The sequence below is a fragment of the Onychostoma macrolepis genome, chromosome 20 (assembly GCF_012432095.1).
Source record: "Onychostoma macrolepis isolate SWU-2019 chromosome 20, ASM1243209v1, whole genome shotgun sequence".
NCBI classification, from domain to species: Eukaryota; Metazoa; Chordata; class Actinopteri; order Cypriniformes; family Cyprinidae; genus Onychostoma; species Onychostoma macrolepis.
In genome coordinates this window covers 1,198,070-1,222,627 of record NC_081174.1, presented here as the reverse complement: position 1 = coordinate 1,222,627, position 24,558 = coordinate 1,198,070, and the positions used below count along the sequence as shown (strand labels likewise).

The 24,558-nt window shown below is 37.3% G+C and overlaps 1 protein-coding gene across 2 annotated transcripts; it reads left to right on the top strand.

Annotated features, from left to right (window-relative positions):
- Positions 1–77: 77 nt before the first annotated feature.
- On the top strand, positions 78–24,489 carry LOC131526798 (interphotoreceptor matrix proteoglycan 1). 2 transcript variants are annotated; one of them, XM_058755329.1, is made up of 20 exons: positions 78–172; positions 2,537–2,745; positions 3,436–3,651; positions 6,980–7,146; positions 8,234–8,265; positions 8,368–8,414; positions 8,509–8,609; positions 10,775–10,924; positions 13,461–13,519; positions 13,879–14,063; positions 14,192–14,241; positions 14,718–16,362; positions 16,512–16,742; positions 17,735–18,004; positions 18,325–19,028; positions 19,354–19,573; positions 19,723–19,933; positions 20,724–20,909; positions 22,334–22,411; positions 22,900–24,489. In XM_058755329.1, exons 2-19 carry the CDS (start codon positions 2,649–2,651, stop codon positions 22,371–22,373), a joined length of 4,611 nt encoding a protein of 1,536 aa, XP_058611312.1. In that variant the 5' UTR covers positions 78–172; positions 2,537–2,648; the 3' UTR covers positions 22,374–22,411; positions 22,900–24,489. The 2 variants fall into 2 exon arrangements, with proteins under 2 accessions (XP_058611312.1, XP_058611313.1); XM_058755330.1 differs by lacking the exon at positions 20,724–20,909.
- Positions 24,490–24,558: the final 69 nt, after the last annotated feature.

The window sequence follows — 24,558 nt, the reverse complement described above, 5'->3', positions numbered from 1 at the left end:
ACGTTGCGTCAAAGCATATTTCACAAGCTTTTAACTTTTCAATGAACACAATTTAAAGGCTGCTACAGTTTCTCGGTGTTATTATTTAGGTATAAATTACTGTCAAACAACGTTTGTTGTTCCTTTTCTCTACAGTATAAGCACAATGTTCAGCGCTTTGGGGGTTTAAACGGTAAGCTGTTATCTTCCAGTAAACAATCCATGCCTAGACCTCTCAATCATTATTACCACGTGTGAGACCAGAGAGAACAGTCAAGTGGTGATCTGCTGAAATCTATAACTAGACGGCGCTGTTTCCCATGTATGTTAAACTTTCAGAGGTCTGGTGAGGGTTACTGTACTCTAATGTGACTTAAGCATTTAGTCATATAAGGTTTTGAGCTAAACAAATCATTAGTTAATGTGCATTCATATAGAAATGACGTGTACTTTAATGTACATGCACTAGAAATTTTGTGTTATTTTCATCATTATTGTTTAGGGAAAAATACAGTTTATTTCACACACGTTTGACTCTATAGGTCTGTTTCAGGTAAACATATTTTTAGTAGATTTACATTATTCTGTTTTGTGTGTGGCTCTAGCAGTTGTTTGACTGCAGAATATTTCTTGACAACAGTTAATGATTCTTTACACACAGTGTGACTATGAAATAATTTTAGAGCAAAAAAAAAATGTTGTCCTCAATATACATCTTGTTTGCATTTTTTTTTTAAAGGTCATAAAGTGCTTCATCTTGTATATTAAGATATACTTCACTCACTTAAAGAGACACCCAGGTGCGCCGCTAATGGTGGGAAATGATCTTCCATTGATATACAAACAATACTTTTATTCTATTCTTTTGTATTATACAAATGAAACAAATAAATAAATTATATTTATCAAATAAGTACAGTAAAGCATGAATAAGAGTAAGGATTTGTTTTTAATTAAGTTTTTCTTAATGGACTGAAGTAAAGGCTGCATCTTAACGATTGAATTAATAATTAAACAATGGAATACATAACAACAATGGAAAATGTAAAAAAAAAAATTGTCGTCATTTGTATGTTTTTTTGAAGATCTCTGAAGTAAATTGAGCAATAAAGCACTGACCAGACAGTGATCAGCTCTCCAGTCATCAAAACAAGACAGTTCAATTGGATTAGACTTCCTTACCAAATGTCATTAGCCCTTTATCAGGAATTTTGTTTACATAGTGGGATTAAATCAACAGACAGATTTGTTTGTTTTGTTTGTTTCATTTTGCTGATGCGGAGAGACAATTGTAAGTTTTATGTACTTTGCGTGGACTATAATGATGAAGCACAAATTATTGCATGATGGCTGTTACACACTAGCTTTCAATAATTTTTTAATTTTCAAACAGTCAAGCAGTGTAAAAACAATGCGCAATGAGCAATGTGTTGACGGAAATGGACACACGGGTATCAGTCAGTGTAACCCTGGAGTCTAGGTCAGAGTCACGTTGACATCCTCAGCATCTCATGACGTAAGCTCTCTGTCGTCATTTGAAGTGCTCCTGTAAATGCACTCCAGCCTGCACCTCTGATCAGAGTGTCAACTAAAGATGACATTAACATAAAACAAAATTTACTCAAACTGGGATGCAAAGGGCTGAATTTTTTCTTAAACAACACAAACCGTTTGCCGACCTTACAATTTTACCGTGATCAAATAGGTGCATATAAACAAACTATTTTACATATTACAAATATTACAAACTTAAAAATATTATATTAAAGTCATAATACATCATAGCTATTTAAAGACTGAAAAGATTAAAGTAAGTATTCCTTGGCCATGAAAACCATTTTTTAAAAACCAGTTGATTTGTGGGCTGATATTTCAAAAAAAAAAAAAAAACAGCAGTGAATTAGCATGCAATTCATCCGATGCCAAGGCTTTAGTATTTATAGACTAAGTCTTTGGACCATCAATGGAAGTGGTGATTACTTTCCTTCACTCATCCCTATCATGGTGGTCATAGTTCAAAAGCAGTCTGACTCAACAGGCTTTAAATAGCATGCATTTTTGAGAAAGGACACCCACTTTAAACCCAGAAATAATGTCAGAAATCATTGGCAGCTCTGTCCACACATGCACTCACATGGGAGGCCTGACTGAAACAGAACCGGGGTGAGCCCTGCTACTTCCTGAGGTCAGAGACGGGTCGCAGACCCAAGATGAATTGGGGGATTGAGCTGGCACTGCAGGTGACAGATGCTTGAATGGAAAAGCCACTAATTGGATGAGGTGGGTGGGCCACGGGTAAAGCGGGATTATGTCTGAGCATCAGATAATCAGATTATTCCAGAAACAGATCTTGCTTTTTTAACTCATTCACCGTAATCTGTCACACAATGTCATGCCTCTACACCAAGACTGCACCTTAGTAGTCTTAGTATCGTTTATCAGTACGCTCTCTCTTGCTTTCTGCTTTTTACGTTCACAGTTTTGTCTTCTGTCAGACACTGAAAATTTGTTTTCCTTTCCAGTTTCCTGCATTTCCATTTTCCATTTGCATTTTTAGGTCTCAGTGCTTGGCTACAAGGTCAAGGACCATAATGGCGTTTCCTGCTTTTAACGGATACATCCAAGAAAAAGGACTTAGCACCTGAAGTCTTGTGCTGTCTTAATACAGCATGGGGTTAGATGTAAGACTTGAAGTCAGCATGTCTTTGAAATGTGGGCATCTCTTCACACTCCTCTTCTTCATTGTGTCCGTCACAGGAATTCAAGGTAACAAAGTTAACTTTTATCACAAGATGTAAATGAGGACAGACATTTTGGTTTAAATTTGTAAATGGCTGATTTCTACAGTGCAGTGTTACAGTTAAGAATGAGGATGCTCTTTTGGGCATGTATTGTGATTAGATCAAAATTTTGTTTAGATGAATAACATATAATTGTGTTTTAAGTTGTTTTCATTTACTGTAAGTGTAAAACAACGACGAGTTTCAAATATAGCCACGCAAACGACTATAGAGGTGAAGAGAATTGGAGAGTGGAGAAAATTACCATATATTTGAAAGATCAGATCATGTAGGCACCATTGGCTTTTTTCCCCCAGTAGTGCCCTCTTCCACCAAAGAAACATTTATTTTATCCAAAATAAAAATAAAAAAATGGCAGAATTTGTATTGGTAGAACCATACAGTTCCAGAAATATTTTCAAAATGTAAATTTACTTGTGCTCTTTTCACTAAAACACATTTAATGACCTTCAAGCAAGAGTGACGAAACAAATCTGTTAGCATTGCATAATATTCTATTTGTGGCAAAAGACTGTGAATTAAAAGCCCATGGAGGTTTTGAGAGCTGAGAAACATCAACCTCCTAAAGAATATTTTAACAGAAATATGGCAAATTACAAAAGTTACACTAACCTTTTATTTTTGATTAATTCATTTTCTGTTGTTATTCTCACAGACCAAAGCAGACTAAATCCATCAGAGACCCTTCACACGATCAGCTTAACAAACCTGCCAAACCCACCAAAGCAGAATTCAGGGATCAGGACTATATTTGAAATGGAAAAGCGTCGCATCAAGAGGTCAGAGTTCTTCCACTCAGAGGTGAAAGTATGTCCACAGGAGACAATGAGGGAAGTCATAGCAAGTCACCAAACATACTACACACTGAGAGGTAACCCATGGCTGTAAAACATGTAAAAGGAATATCTTCTGTGTTTGAAAGTTTAACCATCCAAATGCATCAATGGTTCTGTAGTGTAGTGGCTCTCAACCCAATTCCCGGAAGCTGTCCTCGAAACGCTGTACATTTTGTATGTCTCCTTAATCAAACAAACCCAATTCAGGTCATCAGCTTATTAGTAAAGACTCCAAGACTTGAAATGGGTGTGTCAGATACAGGAGACTACCGACTTATAAATTTAAATTAAAATTTAGGTCAGTTAATTAAATTATGCTTTTAGATTAAACATGAAAATAAATTATAAAATATAAAATATAAAATATTTGCCTGTAGCATGTGCTAGTAGTGGTACAGCTGGCCTTGTCTTTAATGGTGTTTATCACTTACATTAGATATTTCATACCTGTTGAGCTTTGATTTGTAAATACATTTGCCATTAACAAAAGAAAAAACAAAAGTGTCTTTGTCAGTTTCCCTTTTCAGTGAAAGTGAGAAAATAAATATTTAGGTTATGTGCTCCAAAAACTGGACATACCTGTATCAAATGGACAGTAATTTGAAGTGACAATTTGGGAATAGGCAGCATAGACAGACAGACAATGTGAAACAATATGGCTTGTAAGTTTTTGGTAAGTACATCATGAAAGTAACCACAATAAATGCTTCTGTAAAGTGGGAGTCTTGACACCAGAGTCGTGGATCCAAATGCTAGCTTTATTAAAAGAGCGTGATCAGACAGGCAGGGTAAAATCACCAGAAAACAATTACATCCAAGAATAATTAAAGAGAGTAATCCAACGAACAGGCGCAAGGTCAGGGCAGGCAGCAAACATACAAACAAAACACGGAAACAGTCCAAGATCAAAAACAACGTAGGCAAGGCAAGGAAACAAGGGAACACAGAAACTGGGAAAACTGGGGAAATTACAATCATCAGCAGTGTGAGAGTGTGCGCCATTCTTATAGTGTGTGACTGATAAGGTGATGAGAGACAGGTGACTGCCCCGCAGAGCCGCGATCCAAGGTGGAGCAGGGAGCCTGGGCAGAACCAAAGACCACCAGAGAAGAGCAGAAGAGCACCAGGGTGGAGAAGGCGGGACTGGAACAAAGAGCACAGAGAGCTTAAAAAGCAGAGAGTTCACAGACAGCCTCCATAGCTGTGACAGGACAGACAGAGAGTTAACAGATAGCCTCCTTGGCCGGGACAGAACATTGAGTGAATTCAGAGGTGGTCTCACAGGCCTTGACAGGCATGACTGAGGATTTACAGATGGCCTCCTTGGCTGTGGGTGGACAGTCAAAGGGTTCAGAAACGACCTTCTTGGTCATTATGGGACAAACAGAGGGCTCGGGCTCAGGATCAACCTCTTTGCCTGGAACAAGGCGCTGAGTGAATTCACAAGTAGTCTCTGTGACCGTAACAGGCAGGGCTGAGAGTTCATGATTGACTTCTAGGGCTGAGACGGTTATGACAAGGGGATTCACTGACAGTCTTGATCTCTTCAGGACAGATGAAGAGTTCATAAGTGGACACCCCTGCCTTGAAGGGAGCTGAATTGAACACCGGTGCCACCTCTGGAGATTCTGCAGTGGAGGCTGCCACCTCTGGGGGAACTACGGTAGTGCGAGTGGCCCAAACACACAGGATGGATGTAGCCATAACTGGCAGGACAGAGAGTACAATGTCTATTACCAAGACTGATTGTGCTGTGCTCAGGGAACTGGAGTGAGTAGTGGCCGTCAGGCTTAAGAGCGTTGAAACAGTGTCGCTTGAGAACGCCAAGTGTGCGTGGCTGGAGAGCGCCGAGTCTGCGCGGCTCGGGAGTGCAGATTTCGTGGGCTAACCTGCAGCTCGTACAGACACCAGTGGTGGATCCTCCACGTTGGATGCCAGTCTCGAACACCTTGGGATTGACTGCGTTTCTAGGCATGGTAGACATGATGGGACAAGGCTCTGGAACAGCGACTATTGCGGGACTTGACTCTGGGAAGGCAGCCATTTCGTGGAAAGTCTCTGGGTTGGCAGCCATTTTGTGATAAGTCTCCGCATTGGCAGCCATTTTGTGAACGGTCTCTGGGCTGGCAGCCATCTTGTGGAGAGACTCTGGGCTGGCGGCCATGTTGTAGAAAGACTCTGGAATGGCGGACATGACTGGACGAGACTCAGAAGTAACCATGACAATGGAAGGCTGTGGTGTGGTGGCCATGTTGTGGTCCTCCTCCAACACACCCTCGGTAAATGCAGACCACTCAATCGCAGTGGCAGATCGATATAAATGTCCAAAGTCCAGTTCTGGTCATGCAGTGGCATGACATATTGCAGTGGCTCAGCTAGGCCTCTCGTCCATAAATATCGTCCATAAAAGTCAGATAGGTCAGTTCAACAAAGTCCGCAACATAATCCTCAATAGGATGATCTCCTTGGCAAAATTTGGACTGGCATTATTTGGACTGTTGGATCCATACCTGGTCTGGATAACGCCATAAAAGATGCTGGATCTGGGTGTGGCTGATGATTCTGTAACGTGGGAGTCATGACACTGGAGTTGTGGATCCAAATGTTAGCTTTATTAAAAAGAATGTGGTCAGACAGGCAGGGTAAATCACCAGCAAACAATAAAATCCAAGAATAATTCAAGAGTAATCCAACGAACAGGCGCAAGGTCAGGGCAGGCAGCAAACAATCAAAACACGGAAACAGTCCAAGATCAAAAACACGTAGGCAAGGAAACAAGGGAACACAGAAACTGGAAAAACGGTCAGCAGTGTGAGAGTATGTGTGTGTGCCATTCTTATAGTGTGTGACTGATAAGGTGATGAGACACAGGTGACTGCAATTGGTGAGTGCTGATGAGTCCAGGCAAAGGATTATGGGAAATGGAGTCCTGGGTGAATGGTAAAAGTCAGGGATGGAGTGCCCTCTGGTGGAGCTCATGGGCACTCCAGCTGGTGATTGTGACAGTTTTATTACTTCTAAATAAATAAACAGTTAATCATGAAATAGATTAATCTATGAGAAGTGTATTTAAATTTGGAGAAATTTGCCAAGGCAGTTGAAGGCAGAAAGGCAGAAAATGTAATCTACAGAGGATAAAGAAAAAAAACATTTAATCAAAATAAGACAAGTAATTGTTTATTAAATATGAATTAATTAATGAAATAAAACTGAAGTCATACAACAGAGGTATTTCATTGCAATTTATATATATTTATATAATATATTATAAATATATTTTATTTCTTACAAAACAGATCCAGAAAGACTTTAATGTATGCTGTGAATTTTCTCATCTGAACACTTATTTGTTGACCTTGTCAGTTTGCCAGGAGGCTGTATGGGAGGCTTTCCGGATCTTTCTGGACAGAATTCCCAGCAGCTCAGAGTACCAGAAATGGGTCCACAAATGCCAGCATGAATCTATGTGCATCTCAGATCTCGCCATGAATTTCAGCAATTCACAGGAACACATAGACATGCTCTACAGGGTAAACTATTGAAAAATTCACACAATATTATACATTCAAAAGATGTCATACAACTTTTTTGTGAATACAGTGTAAATGTGTTTTGTTTGTATAAATTAAGGTATTTAGGTTGATTTATCTATATTAAATCAAATGTCTGATTTATGTAAATGTTTATGTAAATGTTGCTATTTTTAGGTTACCATTTTTTTCAGTGTGTCTAAGTCTATGGGTGATTGTGAAATAAGAGCTCAGATGGGCAAAAATCAGAGGAAAAGTTCACCCCAAAATGAAAATTTGCTGAAAATGTACTCAAAGATGTAAAGGAGTTTGTTTCGTCATCGTAACGTCATCATTTACAATTACATCACTTGCTCATCAATGGATCTTCTGCAGTGAATGGGGGCTGTCAGAATGAGAACAGCTGATAAAACATCACAATAATCCACAAGTAATCCATACGACTATCAATTACATGTTTAAATGCAACAAATCTATGCATTCTGCACAAAATATGGGTCCATAATTCCACCAGAGAATAAGTCCATCCCCTGTTGTTTCTCACATCAAAATCCACCAACTAATTTATTAAGAACTGTTTTGGATTGTTTTTACTTGTAAATGGTACTTGATCTGTGCAGATTGATCTCCTGATTCAGATGAGACAACGTTTTCACAGGAGAAAGCAATATTATTGATAGAGTGCTCATATTTTAGCTGGAAGCAACAGTTTGAAGTTAAAAACATCTTAATAATGGATTTGTTCATTTCAAACACACATCTTTTTGCTTCTCAAAATGGTAACTGATGGACTGGAGTGGTATGGATTACTTGTGGATTATTGTGATGTTTTTATCAGCTGTTTGGACTCTCGTTCTGATGGCACCCATTCACTGCAGAAGATCCATTGCTGAGCAAGTGATTTCTCCAAATAAGCGCTATAAAAATAAAGGTGACTTGACTTAAAGGTGACTGTTATGATGAAGAAACAAACCCATCTACATCTTGGATGGCCTGAGGGTGAGTACATTTTTAATTTTGGGCTGAACTATTCCTTTCAATTTTTAAGTTAAATTTGTTTTGTAATATGTTTGCTTTTCTTTTACAGAGGGTGAATATGAATAGTGAAAAATTAGAACGGTGAGACCGCACTTGGAATCATGACTATTATTTCATATTCTGGAAACATGGTGAACCATGATTATTTGAATATCATGATACATGTTTATTTTTAATTCATAGAAATAGAACTGAAGAGCCAACAACTGATGGAGCACTAAGAATGGAAGGTACAGTTGAATTGTTTTTGGTACTCAATGAGATGCTATCATCATTTTTGTAAATGTAACTTTCTGTAAGCCTTAAATTTAACCTGTTGTTCAGGGTCAGAGGAAGTCCTGACTGAAGCAGCAGAAGCAGAATTTGTTCCCCCAGATCTATCTAGTACTGTCAGTACTACGACAGACACCTTTACTGCCTCACAGGTCTGGAGCACAATTTACATAACATACTACATGTACTTTAAAAACGGGCAGCAGCGGTTGATAGAAATAAATTTTTAAATAAAGTGATGACTTATGGTTTACGGTATATGCAGCCTTTTATTTTAGGCCACGACCACTGGGTCAATAAGCCTTGGCTTAAGACTAGATAAATTGTGCAGGATTCACCTCATAGCTGTATTAGGTGTACCATAAGCAATGCCACACATCCGAGGCCACGAGACAGAGGGAAGTTAGTGAGGGAAGGCAATAAAAAACTGAACTGGAAAAAAGCCATGTATGTTGGAGCAATTTGGCACTAAACCCTGCAGGATCATAGCAGGACACCCCTGGTTTACAACACAAAATAGATCTTACCCACAGAGGACTTCTCCAGCTTTGTATCACGGGACTAGTGGAAATAGTGTAGATAAAAAGGCGCTCTTCTCCTGTGGTGGTTTGAGTCCTCTTTGACCATTGTATTCTGCACCTATGCCTTTCCACCATATTGATAAATTCACACCTAATTGTGGTGATAAATGTAGTAAGTTTCTCACATGTGGAATCTAAAGGTCTACCATATGGTGCAAATACATTTTACATTTACATTTATATAGTTCACATATACTTTTATCTACAGGAATTTACAAATGAATAATAAAATGATTAGTAAAGTTAAATTAGTCATCAAACATTTACCCCATGTTCCTTGCTATCTTTGTTGGCATCGTTGTTGTGGAGCCTAATTGAACAGTGATGTTGTGGTTGACTGACAGGTTGGCTCCCTCAAGGAGCTCTGTTTTCATAAGTTTGAGCTGAAGGTGCTCACTCATTTATCTAGGCTGTGATGTCTGAAAGGCAAGCAGAGATATACCGTATGTTGAGATGGTGGAGTTGTCAGATTGGAACAACAGGTAGAGCTGCATATCATCTGCATAAAAAAAATGATGGAAGAAGCAATTTGCCTTAATGATCAAGCCCAGTGAGGATGTGTATGTGGAGGAACACAGGGGACAAAACACTGAACCTTAATGCACCTCAGTGAGTAGTGACTTGAATGACTTAGACACCCCTCCTCTTCAGGAAATCTTGAAGGATCAGCTCATTAGGTAAGACTAAAGCCACCTATTTGCCAGACTCTGAAACGCCCAAGTCAGAGAGAATCTGGTGATTTAAAGTGTTGAAAGGAAGTAGAATTGGAATTGAAATGAAAGCTAGTCATGAAACTGTAGTAACAGTGTCAGACATTCATCATTCAAACCACAGCAGTTCAACAATATAGAAATTTCTGTAATGACGTCGCACAGATGGAGTACTAACTTTTGAGGACTACTTTGCTATTGCTTTCTTTTGTTTTGCTTTATTTCCAGATGATTGATTCCATCTCAGATTCCCTCTAATTAGAGCACATGGGCACAAAAAGCAGCTCTTTCATTCTTTTATCAAATTACAAATGCTTTTAGCTGGTTTATTTTGCTCAAGAGCATAAACTATTTAAGTCTAGTATCATACTAATCACAGATCAGGAACTATAAGTCCAAACCCACCTTTGCGATGTTGCCTGCAAATGTTTGTTGGAACTATGATTTTGGGAAACACTGAATCACAGAACTATGTTGGTAACAATAGAACTTGGAATCTTAATGTCACCATAGGCTAACAATGCTTTTGTAACAATACTTAGCCTAACCATGCACCTTAGGTTGTCATTGTAAAGAAAAGCAGAACTAACTGAACACAACTTGAGGGGTTTTGACAGAAAAAGAAGGAAAGAGACAAGTTGGTGTTTTTTCAACTGCTGTAGAATGAAATGTTGTTTGTTTTTAGCAGGGGAGTTACCCAAGCCTGCTTAAATGCAGAGATAAACTTTCCAGTAGTGAGAGATGTGTTGTTGATGTGAGTGAGAGTCAGATCTAGAAGATGAGGAACTGGAAGGTGGTGGCGGAGGATGTGGTAAAGAGAATGATTTTCTGAACAGTTTGGAGGCGTTTAGTGGAGGAAAGGGATGATGATAGTTTTTAGAATTTTTATTGCAGCACTTGCATGAATTCTTCAGTTAAAATATGTTTAAAAAAATATATTTCACCCGGAAAGTTGTTTAAACTGTTTGGGGAATTATGCATGTTTTTTGCACTAATTATTAAATAGTTATTGTAATACATTTGCAGGAGTTGGATCTTCACAATGTAGTTCCTGAGCAGCCAGTACATCAGGTCATAGAGTTCAGCGTTATACTGATGGACTATGGGTATCAGGAGATACTGAGAGACACCGATTCACCTCAGTATCATGACCTGTCGAGGCATCTTCAGGATCAGGTGTGTGAAAATGAGCAAACAATGATCCAGAATTCAGTGTTTTTGAGGAATCAAAGTGTGCATATACAACCTGAATTTCGGAAATGGTGGGACGTTTCTTAAATTTGAATAAAATGAAGAGAATTTCAAATCACACGAGCCAATATTTTATTCACAATAGAACATAGATAACATAAATGTTTAAACTGAGAAAGTTTACAATTTTATGCACAAAATGAGCTCATTTAAAATTTAATGCCTGCTACAGGCATGTTTACCATTGGTGTAGCATCTCCTTTTATTTTCAAAACAGTTTGAAGACGTCTGGGCATTGAGGTTATGAGATTCTGGAGTTTTGGTGTTGGAATTTGGTCCCATTCTTGCCTGATATAGGTTTCAAGCTGCTGAAGAGTTCGTGGTCGTCTTTGACGTATTTTTCGTTTAATAATGCGCCAAATGTTCTCTTTATAGATCTGGACTGCAGGCAGGCCAATTCAGCACCCGGACTCTTCTACTACGAAGCTATACTGTTGTAATAGCTGCAGTATGTGGTTTTGCATTGTTAGGGATAGGGTTAGACCTTCCCTGAAATAGACATCGTCTGGAGGGGAGCATATGTTGCTCTAAAACCTTTATATACCTTTCAGCATTCATAGTGCCTTCCAAAACATGCAAGCTGCCCATACCGTATGCACTTATGCACCCCAATACCATCAGAGATGCTGGCTTTTGAACTGAACATCGATAACACGCTGGAAGGTCTCCCTCCTCTTTAGCCCAGAGGATATGGCGTCTGTGATTTCCAACAAGAATGTCAAATTTGGACTCGTCTGACCACAGAACACTTTTCCACTTTGAAACAGTCCATTTTAAATAATGGACACGACAGCGCTTCTGGACCATGTTCACACATGGCTTCCATTTTGCATGATAGAGCTTTAGTTGGCATCTGCACGGCGGATTGTGTTTACTGACATTGGTTTCTGGAAGTATTCCTGGGCCCATTTAGTAATGTCAATGACAGAATCATGCCGATGGGTGATACAGTGTTGTCTGAGGGCCCAAAGACCACGGGCATCCAACAAAAGTCTTCGGCCTTGTCAAATCAAGTCAAGTCACCTTTATTTATATAGCGCTTTTAACAATACAGATTGTGTCAAAGCACTTAACAGTATCAAATTGGAGGATAGAGTCTCAGTAATGTATAATGATAAGATTAAACACTCAATTTTCTCAATTTTCAGTTAAAGGCATTTCATTATTGAATTCAGAGATGTCATTGTCTAGCTCAGTTTAGTTTAAATAGTATCTGTGCAATCAAATCGGCGATAATCGCTAGAAATTAAGTGTCCCCAACTGAGCAAGCCCAGAGGCGACAGCGGCAAGGAACCAAAACTCCCTCTGTGACAGAATGGAGAAAAAAAAACCTTGGGAGAAACCAGGCTCAGTCGGGGGGCCAGTTCTCCTCTGACGAAACCAGTCATATTTCACTTGTCCCTTACACACAGAGATTTCTCCAGTTTCTCTGAATCTTTTGATGATGTTATGCACTGTAGATGATGAGATTTGCAAAGCCTTTGCAATTTGATGTTGAGGAATGCTGTTTTCAAAGTATTCCTCAATCTTTTTGCGCACTCTTTCACAGATTGGAGAGCCTCTGCCCATCTTTACTTCTGAGAGACTCTGCCTCTCTAAGACATTCCTTTTATAGCTAATCATGTTACAGACCTGATGTCAATTAACTTAATTAATTGCTAGATGTTCTCTCAGCTGAATCTTTTCAAAATGTCTTGCTTTTTCAGCCCTTTGTTGCCCCCGTGCCAACTTTTTTGAGACCTGTAGCAGGCATCAAATTTGAAATAAAATAATCTATTGTGAATAAAATATTGGCTCATGTGATTTGAAAGTCTTTTAGTTTTAATTTTATTCAAATTTAAAAAACGTCCCAACATTTCCAGAATTCAGGTTGTAATAACACATACTGTGATTTTCTGCGGATTTCCTTTCATAAATGTGTGTAATTTGGGCATTTCTCCATTTGCATGCTAAATCAAGTAATTTGTTTCTGTAAGCCTTAAAATCATTGGAGAAATGATAATTGCAAGAGTAAATTAACATGATTACAAGGCTGATAAAGAGTGAAAAGAGTGTATATTTCCTTAGAGCCACCCACAACACATAAAACAATGACTCTCCTTATCCATTCTTATGAAAAGCATGCTGGGAACTAGATTAAAAAAATCAATTAACACAGAGTTTTTACATTATTGAGCTGATGTAATAAACATTAACAATGTTTAGTTAAATCAATAAATTATGATAATAGAACTTCCAACCATGCATGTATTTAAATTGTAAGTCCCTTGAATTTTATTTTATTAGTGCAGGAGGCTCAGATTATTCAACAGTGTTGTAGAAAACTTGCAAAAATCTGTTGGGGATTGTTGTATTCTGTCTTGACAATGATTGTGCAGTTCTGGTTAATACATTTGCCTATACACCCATATATGATGGGCAACATTAGATATTAAAGTACATGCTTGTTTGTTTTTTCCAGATGCAACATGCTTTTAATGACCTACCTGGATTTATGGATGTCCAAGTGTTAAGTATCAGGTAGGCATACTCTTTTAATATGACTTTAATTATAACAGCAGTGACCAACTATGTGAAAATAAGGATTTACATTCACACTGAAATACAAGCCTATCTGTGTTTGTATCCTGTTTCCATTAACTTTCATATTTCACTAGTGAGCTGTTTGTGCATGTCTGATTACTTGTTGCATTTGATTTTTTTTCTATTTTCTTTCATACATGCAAGTGAGGCAGAAGCACCTAAAGGGTAAAAGTTAGATAATGTGTGTGTTGTATAATGTGTGTAGTCTTTGTGTACATCACCTTTAGTTTCTATTGCTTTGATAAAACTTCTGCTACACGAATAAATATAAATGCACATTGCTTCTATTTATCCAGACCTGGAGGACTATCTGCAATTTACTCAGCTGTATTTGAGACTACCACACCTAACATTGCTGATGGAAATCTGGACATTGGCACAGCTGTTTCATCTACAGGACCAAGTCTGAAGGATATGATAGTTAAAGCACTGAGCAAAAAGGCATCTCTTCTTGATCTTAATTCACTGACCTTTGAGACAGGTAAATGTATATATTTATAAATATGTATTTCCATTTACAATTTATTTAAAAAATCTTGTTTGATTATCTTGTACAAGTTCATCACATAGTATTTATAATAGTATTGTGTACACATTTTCTCGCATCAGGCCAGTCTTCAACGAGAATGCCTGAAGTTTCTGAAGACATTATAACTGAGGTGAGTAAAGTCATATTATTAAGCAATTAGGAACAAGAGACCATTCTATATTGTCAATATAGTCATGGCTAAAGGGGCACAGCTCACAGAGAAATGTGATGCCTTCCATACTGACACACAGCACAGCTTTATTGCTTTAAAAATTGTTCCCAAATTAAAATAAATAACTATATAAGGACACAGCTTTTAATGAAGATATTAAAGTGTCATCCACTAGAAGATATATTTGTAAACTATAGGCTATACATGTAAACTAAGGGTTAATAGTAATATATACAGCAGCTGGGAAACATTTCATACCTGCTAGTGCATTGTATATTGCAGTGCTGTATCAGCCAATCAGCATCCAGGACCAGAACTATATGTTTTAAGTCTTTTGTGCTGTGTGTTACTTATTTTGTGTTTATGAAACCGAGATAGAGTTAACATAACATCTTTGAATGCAATAACATAATTGTACACCTGTTAATTTGCAGTCCTTTGATCAAGATTCATATGGAGACCTCAGTTTTCCAACAAATGGACCAAAGATTGAAGTTCATATTTCATCAGATGATGATGAGACCATTGTAGACCCAACTTTGGACACAGACAGCACCACGACAACAACAAAATCAGAAACAGAAACAGTTGAGCCTGAAAGTGATGCAGTCATTATACACCAGGTTAAAACTATTCAAGGGGAAACTGGTGAACTCATAACAGAAATTTTTCAAGTTCCACCAGTAGAGGAAGCTCCTAGTGAGGATGACAGCAAACCAGTTGTTATTGCTGAAAAAGACAACAATTTGGCTCCAACATCTTCAGCTGCTGCCTCAGCAATACCCCCAAGAGAAGAACAGCCTAGGACTACAGAGAAACCTACACTTGATAGTGACTTTAGTCTAAACACAATACCAGAAGATGACATAATTTTTCACCCGGTAACCACCGCCAACATTTTGTTCACCACTGCAACAACCGTTAGTCCTAGGTCTGAACAACCAAAGTTGGCCGTCACAACCGACTTTAGCATCACCTTGCAACCTTCAACTGAACCAATTGATCCAATAACTGAAGTGACAGATTCTAATGAAATTCCAGAGGTGCCTCAACCAGTGGACACTGGAGCGATAGTAAAGGAAGAAGAGACCAAAGTGGTGATGCCTGAACCAGATGTAGAGACCAAGTCTGAGGTTGATCTACCCAAGGTAAAGGTTGTGACAACAGAAACTGTAGAAGTATCTGGACCTGAAAAAGATACCAATGTAACTGGGGATACTGTATTTTTAGAAGATCAGGTATTGCGACCTGAAGAAGTGACTGTAATAACAGAAACGTATGCCGAGTATGGCACATTAGAGCCTGTGGGAACAGTTGTGCTACCAGAACCAGAGGATGAGATTGGAAAATCAACTAATCAGGATGAAGTAGCAGAACCTGAGGAAAAAGTTTTAGAGCCAGAACCAGAGGTCATTAGAGAATCAAAAGAAGATGTTGAGAAACATAAAACTGATGAGGAGATTAAAGTGAAACAAGAGGATGACGTTCAGGCAACCAGAAGGCCAGAAACTGAGACAGGACAACCTAAGGAGGAATTTCATTTAACAGAAAAGGGTGAGGTGGTGAAGCCTGAAAGAGAACCTGCTGAAGTTGTAGAATATGAAGGCAGCATCAAAACTGAACAACCTGCTGTGGAGATCGTGAGTGAGGTCCCCAAAACCACTGAAGGTTCAACCAAACCTCCTGCAGAGATGATTAAGATTAAACCACCAGAGATTTCTGTCACAGAAACTTACCTTGTTGATAATATTGACTATTACCAACCCAAAGAAGCTGCTAATTTGCCTTTTGTGCCAGTTGACAGTGTTCAACCAGGCACAGACATTGGTAAACCTGAACATGTGGACTTTGGGGTGGAGGATCAACTCTCTAAACCTGAGGTTATTGGGGGAGTTTTTGAGATACCAGATCTGGTTACAGAGGAAAAAACCCTAGGACCAGAAGTGTCTGATGTTCTCACTACTGTATCAAGTGCCTCAGAATCTCTACCTGAAACGATCACAGAATCAGCTTCGAAGAAAGATAAGGACTTACCATCTGTTGTTGGGGATACTACGGAGCCACAGCTCGAAGAGACGGGTGAGAGATCTATGCTATGTTTCTCAATAAAAACGTTTTAGAATTAACATTGAAAATGTTCACAAAATAAGTTTTAGCAGTCATCTGAAACACTGAACTATTTTGCACTTTCAAATATAATTTATAACCTATCTTTAATGATTTCCCAGAGGAAGACCAAGAAGAAAAGACTGCATCAGAACCCACGGAGATACTACCTTTGGCAACTTCACCTGCAGACCCTAAACTTTTTGTAGTAGTGCTAACAGATGTATCGGTCGTTACGCCAACACCTTTAGAAAAGGATTATGATTCACCAACTGAAAAAATACAATCAACTGTTGCCCAGGAGTTACCATCTGTTGTTGGAGATGCAGAGAAGCCAAAGCTCACAGAGATGGGTAAGAGAGCCATGCCATCTGTGTTTCTCAATAAAATTGTTTGGTCAAAGAGATGTTCAGCAATATTTTGAAAAATGTAAACAAGTTTTAGCTATCATCTGAAACAATAGCTATGTTTCCATCCAAATATGCAAATTTTACTTATGCACAAAAATATCGCATAAAACATTTGCGAATAAGGCACCGTTTCAAAGAGTCAAATAGAACATCATAGTCACTTCCTGATAAATTGGCAATAAATATCACTTTGAAAAATAGGAGAAGCCACTGAATATAATAAATTTCATATATAATAAATTATCAGATGTAACAATAAATGTAGTCATTACTTTCGGAGGCAGATGCTGATGTTTGGGATCGCAGTTGTGTAAGACAATTATACAGAAATACTTTGATGACAGACTTTCCTCAGGCATTTCAGAATAACCATAACAACATATAGATGCTGTGAACGAGATCGGTCCGCTGCTAGTCAAGTTATCCCGTCTCATAGCGCAAAATCACGTGACTTTTTCAATGCGCATGGAGGAATTTATTCAGTAAATGTGTTTCCATCGTAGTTTATGCACATTTTTTCTTATCGGATAAAAAGTTTATCTTACTCAGTTGTGCACATAAGTTTTTTATGTGCATTTTTAGAATTTATGCACATCTTGGCATGTCCATTCAGCGTTTGTTTATGCGATATTCCAAAATGCGCATAAAAATAGGTGGATGGAAACAGCTGTAGAAATATTTATAGCTCCCAATCATAGCTCTGGTTACAGAACATTACAGGCTGTCTAATTAAAATCTGATGCTGGAGTTGAGGCAGAATAAAAGGCTTAAAGAAAATAAGACACGCGAGTGCAGACGTGACAGCAGTTGTATTAGGTGAAAGTCTTTTATCTCATGTATAAGAGAATATTTGAGAGGATATGACTGCTGAACTGTCACACATTAACTATTTTGCACTTCAGATGTAATTTATATCATCATTAATGATTTCCCAGAGGAAGACGCTCTGACAGAAGATGTCTTTGTAGAACAAGAAGAAAAGACTGCATCACAACCCATGGAGACACTCGCAACTGATCTACCTTTGACAACTTCACCTGCAGACCTTAACATTTTTGAAGTAGTGCTAACAGATGTATCGGTCGTTACGCCAACACCTTTTGAAAAGGATTATGATTCACCAACTGAAAAAGTACAATCAACTGTTGCCCAGGAGCTACCATCTGTTGTTGGAGAAACTGAGGAACCAAAGCTCACAGAAATGGGTAAGAGAGCCATGCCATGTTTGTTTCTATAAAAAAACCAAAAACAAATGTTTGGTCAAAGAGATGTTCATAAATATTTTGAAAATTGTAACAAGATAGCTAAGTTTTAGTTATCATCTGAAACCCACTAATATAGTTCCCAATCACCAATCTAAGTACAGAATTTGATACTAGACTTGAGGCAGGATAAAAGCATCTACCTAACCTCATCTACCGGGAAAAGAGAACAGTCACACCAAAACACAAAATTAACTATTTCAGTGTGCTAGTATTTCACCATTTTAAATGTAATGTATAACCTATCATTAATGATTTCCCAGAGGAAGACACTCCGACAGAAGATCTCCTTGTAGAACAAGAAGAAGAGACTGCATCACAACCTACGGAGACCCTCGCAACTGATCTACCTTTGACAACTTCACCTGCAGACCTTGAACTTTTTGAAGTAGTGCTAACAGATGTATCGCTCGTTACGCCAACACCTTTAGAAAAGGATTATGATCCACCAACTGAAAAAATACAACCAACTGTTGCCCAGGATGTTGATTTTACGAAAACAGAAAATGACAAAGTGCTGAATGTGGAAACTGAGGAAGTTGTTCTAACAGATGTATCAGTCGTTACTCCAATATTTTTGGAAAAGGATTATGATTCACAGACCGAAAAAGTACAACCAACTGTTGATATATTTGAGTCAGAAAATGACCAAGTGCTGGATGTGGAAACTGAAGACCCATTTATTCATTTAAAAGAGTTAGACCAAATAGATGTAGTAAGTACTGGGACCATTGATCTCTTGAGTTATGACAATGGATATTCTTTCCCAAATGAAGGCTATCCCTTGGAGACAACAAGAGCGCCATCACTAAAGTATTTCACAACTCCTTCAATGACCACAGCTAACAAAGGCAAAGAACTAGTTGTGTTTTTCAGTTTGCGTGTCACAAACATGCTGTTCTCTGAAGATCTTTTCAATAAGAGCTCTGCAGAATACCAATTGTTGGAAAACAAATTTGTTGAACTGGTGAGTGCAGCTATTTCAGTTTCTGTTGGCTGGCTTATTAACATCCTCATTAATAGTGGGATATTACAGTAAGAAAACATACAACTCTTTATTTTCTTCATTCGTCTTACAGTGATGAGTGAATGAGTGAATTTCAGCATATTGCTTCATCTTAATGCTTTTCACTGCATACTATAGCCTATACAATCTTTAAAAATGAGACAGCTTACACTCTGCAGTATGATAATATTTGTGCTTAGATTCCTTCTGCTAACTCCTGCAACTGTCCAGTGGATTTCGAATGGTGAACATACATAAACTATGCTTTTGTCTCCTCTGTGCACAGCTACTCCCATATCTACAGTCTAACCTAACAGGCTTTAAGAAGTTAGAGATCCTAAACTTCAGAAACGGAAGTGTGGTGGTCAATAGCAAGGCAAAATTTGCCAAGTCTGTGCCGTACAACATTACTCAGGCTGTCCAGCACGTCTTGGAGGAGTTTTGTAATGCTGCAGCCCAGCATTTGGACATAAAGGTTGACAGCCATTCCCTAGACATAGAACCAGGTAAGAGTCTTGGGCTTTGCAAGCATCATACATCAGCTGACTGGTTCATTTCAAAACTGCATCTGTCTGTCTGGACACGTACAGAATTTCTCACAGAAGCTCAAGAATTGCTACAATTGAGATGAGTCCAATTTCTTCTTTCATTTTAGCCGATCAAGGTGACCCTTGCAAGTTTCTTGCCTGCAATGAGTTTTCCAAATGCGTGGTGAACCTCTGGACAAAGGAAGCACAATGTTTATGTGACCCAGGCTACGTGACGGTGGATGGACTGCCATGTCAGAGCCTCTGTGTGGTCCAGCCTGACTTCTGTCTCAATGGAGGAGAGTGTGAGATTGTACCAGGGCACGGTGCCGCTTGCAGGTACCTCAGAGAACAATCACATATGTGACCCTGGACCAAAACCAGTCTTAAGTCGCACGAGTGTATTTGTAGCAATAGCCAACAATACATTGCATGGGTCAAAATTATCGATTTTTCTTTTTATGCCAAAAATCATTAGGATATTAAGTAAAGATCATGTTCCATGAAGATATTTTGTAAATTTCCTACCGTAAATATATCAAAACTAAAATCTGATGGATTTTTTTGATTAGTAATACACATTGCTAAGAACATTTGGACAACGTTAAAGGCAATTTTCTCAATATTTAGATTTAGGGTTTTTTTTGCACCCTCAGATTCCAGATTTTCAAATAGTTGTCTCTCGTCCAAACATTGTCCTATCCTAACAAACCATACATCAATGGAAGCTTATTTATTCAGCTTTAAGATGATAATTTAAAATTAAAAATCGACCCTTATGACTGGTTTTGTGGTCCAGTGTCACATATAGCTGTGAACAGTTAGATTCCATGATCTAAATCCAAATCAGTTTTTGGAATTGAATAGAATGCTTGTCTCTAATGTGAGATCTAGTTTTTTACCCTAACTAGGTAAATCAAGTTTCTGACTGTATGTTGGCAAACTTAACATTTTTGCCAGCACTCCAGTATTTTTGGTAATTTCTGAAAAAAAATAAAAAATAAAAAAAATAAAGAAATGACTTTTAGAAATATGTAAACACAGGGATGTTGTTGTGTAGCTCTGATGGATCTCTTTAAGAATAATCCTCCACTGTGCATGTTCTAACTGTCTCTCTCGACCCTTTTAGATGTCCTGTAGGTAAATTCTGGCAATTTATCGGGGAGAGATGTGCAGAGCTGGTCTCCGTGACACTAGACCCCTTTCTTTCCCTAGTGTGCCTCGTGGGCGCGCTCACCTTTCTTTATGCCATCATTTCTCTCTTGTTATCTATGTGCAGGAAATGTGTACGGACCAGAAAGACACTAACTCTAGTGTAAGCAGGTCTTTTTTCCATCAGATTTTCTGACATTTTTTTGCGGTCAAATAATTTGTTGTGTTATAATCACAGATATCAAAGAGAAGACATACAGTTAAAAATATCTCTGAAATGCTGATTAGTCAAACAAATGTAAGCAATGAATAAATTAATGGCACAGTCTGTGCATACCAAATGCAGTTTTTAAAGTATTTATTTCTTAAAGGAATGTTCCAGGTCCAATACTCAAGTTTGTAAAATATCATTCTGTTATATGTAGACTTTGAAGGTAATGGTATTGCCGTCCAATGTCAACATTGCTTGTTTTTTACAAACTAAGAAACCGTTTATTCCTGAAAAAAAAAAAAAGCATATGGATTATACTCATTTATAATCAACGCGTATCTTATAGAATCTTTCTTAGAATAACAATTCATAATGAATTACAGTGAATGTGGCACTATGATAAGAGTAATTTACAAAATTGGTTTGCATAAAATGTCTCAAATCTTTACTTGCTGCCCTGTCTATTCTTCTTGTCATTCTGTTCTAAACACATTTATGAGCACTTTTTTACCTCTTTAGATATATCTCATTCTTCACTTTCATTCTGTGCCTTTTATCTTTGGGATATTATCTTTTCTTTGACTGAACAGTCAGATGTCCCCCATCCAGCCGCTCTGGACTGACAACTGAAGCCTCCACAAGTAGAAATTCTGATCAAATTATTCCAGAAAACTATAAATAAAAAGTAGAGTCCAGCATGAAGTCATAAATATGCATCTTCCTGTTTAACAGTGATCTGATTATCTGATTAGGGCACAAGCTGTTCTCAAATACTCAAAACTGAAGAGTTCAGGCATTTGCAAATTGCAAGGCAGCTCTGTATTGAAATCCCCATTACGGTTTCTTCTCCACAATTTTCAAAATTTATATAACTTTCCATTCAAAACTTTTTTTTTTTTTCACACACATTTTTAAGTGGGCTATTTTTGGTCTTTATTCACTTTACTAATTAGTTCATTTCAAAATCACTCCATGGAATCCCCACATTGAAATTCAACACACTTTCTTAACAATTAGTACTGAACTAATATTGTTGTAAAAATAAATAATATTGTACAATATCATTTATATATTTTTGTACATTTTTCCTGTAATTATATAAATTAATGGAAGATACATGTTACCGCTTTTGCCATAAAACAGGATTTTACTCAAGGAATCCCGATTTCCAACATGTTCTAAAACAAAGCCTGTTTTGTACCTAAAAAAAAGCCTTTACTAATATGTCTTTTTTACAGAAACTGATGCATCACACACCTGTGAATTTGTCCTTGGGATATGACGTTGTTTTTTTTCCCTTCAGGTGATATTGATGTCTTTCTTTGCCTTTTAAATTCTAGGCTTCATATTGCTGTATGTGCTGTCCTGTTTTATAGAGGCAGAGACCAGACCACCATACCAGGCCTGACGAGTTAATCACAGAAGATGTACACATTATAATCACCGTCACTGAGGTAAGATCAGATCTCATATGATATCAATTTTTGTTGTGGTTGTAAGAATAAATCTCTAACTATTAGACCAGTGGCCAATTGCATAAAATGCTTAGACTATTAACCAGACTGGACTTTTTAAGTCAATTACATAATCTAATTTGAATTTGAAAAGTATGATTATGAAAAAATGACTAAGTGTACACAACTGGCCCCAGGTCTCACTTAATGTCATGTTTGAGGATAATTATAACTACATTTTATATATACTAAATTTGTCACTGGGTTTTTTACATTTTTTTTTAGCTGGACTGTGCATTAGCACAATTAATTAGATTATAAACAATATTAGATTACATAACTTTTGTAAGCAAAACCGTTTATACAGTCCGTGGTTTCAGAATATATAATTATAATAAAAGTCCAAAATCATTAATGCGGCTATTAGCTAAACATCCTTTATCTATTGCACAACATCAACCCAAAACAACTTCTTTCTCTTTTAACAGAGGTGGGTTGTCACGTCACGCTATCTTCCGATGGTGCTTGTCCAGCCATTAAAAGACGTTTGAAAAGACTTCCTGATCCCACAACTCCCGAAGGCTGTAGAATGAGTGGCCAAACATCCTGAACAGATGGAGAGCCAAGCTGAATGGTTATGTAACCTGTCGTTCTCATGAGAACATCAAGGAATGAGCTGGTTGAATGTTTTCACATGGCAGAAAGCATTATGGGTTTCCTCACAATGAGGAAATTATTCTTCTGTTTGATCATAATGAATACACAAGTTTCACACTGTTCAAAAATTCTCATAGTTCGGAATAGTACATAATTTTGTTTTGGTGTATAATAATTAGAAATTGTTTCACATGCATAGCAAATACATTTTTTTTTTTTTTTTTGTCTTTTAGCATGGTTGTCTTGTGAAAAGAAGATCTTTGTTGGAAATATTTTTTGAATGCTATAGAGCAACAAATGTTAAAAAGAAGAAAACTAAAGTTATAAACAAAACATTTCTACAAAATATGAACCAATTTTGTAAGATTTACCCAAAGCACTATAACTGTGCAAAATGTCTTTAAGTATAGTTTAATATTAAATCTAGAGCTATGTTAGCGATGTCCCTGGGCAGCCCTGAATAATGGTAAATAGCATCACTTATTTGCATTTATTCTAAATCCTTAGTTAACAACATTCATCAACATATTTCACAGTGACATTTAATAGTTGTTTGTACTATATTAAATATATATATTTTTATCATTGTTATTGTATTGTGAAATGTTATAGAAGGTAATCCCTGAAACGAGGCTCTCATAACTCTATATGTATTTTTGTAAATACAGTTGGTGCATTTATGTACATTAACTGTGCTGGTTTATATCTATATAAAATCTCAACTTTGCTTGTTGGAAGAAAACAGAGAACTTTATTTTGTTGGAGATCTCATGCCTACATCAGTACCTTGTTTCGTTTCATACAAATCTTGATTTTGTATATAGAAATAAATCTCATTTGCATATTGCTCTTATACATATTTGGTCTGATATCACAATTACAATCCATGCCTTGTGTATCATATTGCATAATTTGCAAAACACACATCATCGTAGATTTACACAACATTAGGGACAATAACAATATCACAAGGACTAAATCGTATTATTAAAATCATTATTTTTTATTAAATGTTTTTCATTCAAAGTCATAATTTAGTTGTCATTACTTACCAGAGTTATTGTATTTACTGTATTGTAGCTTTTGTAAATACTTTATGCAAGCAGTTAAACTCACAGTGAATAACAAAACTCAGAATAGTGTAAAGTGCTGAACAATATCAGTATTTACATCTGCAAGTCAAAAAGGATCTTTATTTCAACGTGAGATTGATTCAAACGTTAGGAAGAGACTGATGAATTTCTCTCAAGGAACATTGCCAGTGAAGTATTTATGCATTACTCATGTTCATCATATATCATAGCAAAAATATTACATTAAGTAAATTATATTAAGAGGCAGTTTAGAGGCAATTACACTGTCAAGAACAGCAATTAAAGATCAATGAGATGATTTGACGTACCAGATATTCAAATAAATTCAGAACAAATGAGACAGCTACTAAAAAGAAGCACTTAAAAAGAACAAAACAAAAATAATGTCAAAAGACT

What these genes read in the sequence shown, in the direction of transcription:
- LOC131526798 (XM_058755329.1), top strand. Translation starts at nt 2,649, where the DNA reads ATGGGGTTAGATGTAAGACTTGAAGTCAGCATGTCTTTGAAATGTGGG. An exon ending in ACCAAAGCTCACAGAAATGG is followed by an intron (nt 18,005 to 18,324) that starts GTAAGAGAGCCA and finishes ATGATTTCCCAG; the next exon opens with AGGAAGACACTCCGACAGAA. An exon ending in AAAACAAATTTGTTGAACTG is followed by an intron (nt 19,029 to 19,353) that starts GTGAGTGCAGCT and finishes CTCTGTGCACAG; the next exon opens with CTACTCCCATATCTACAGTC.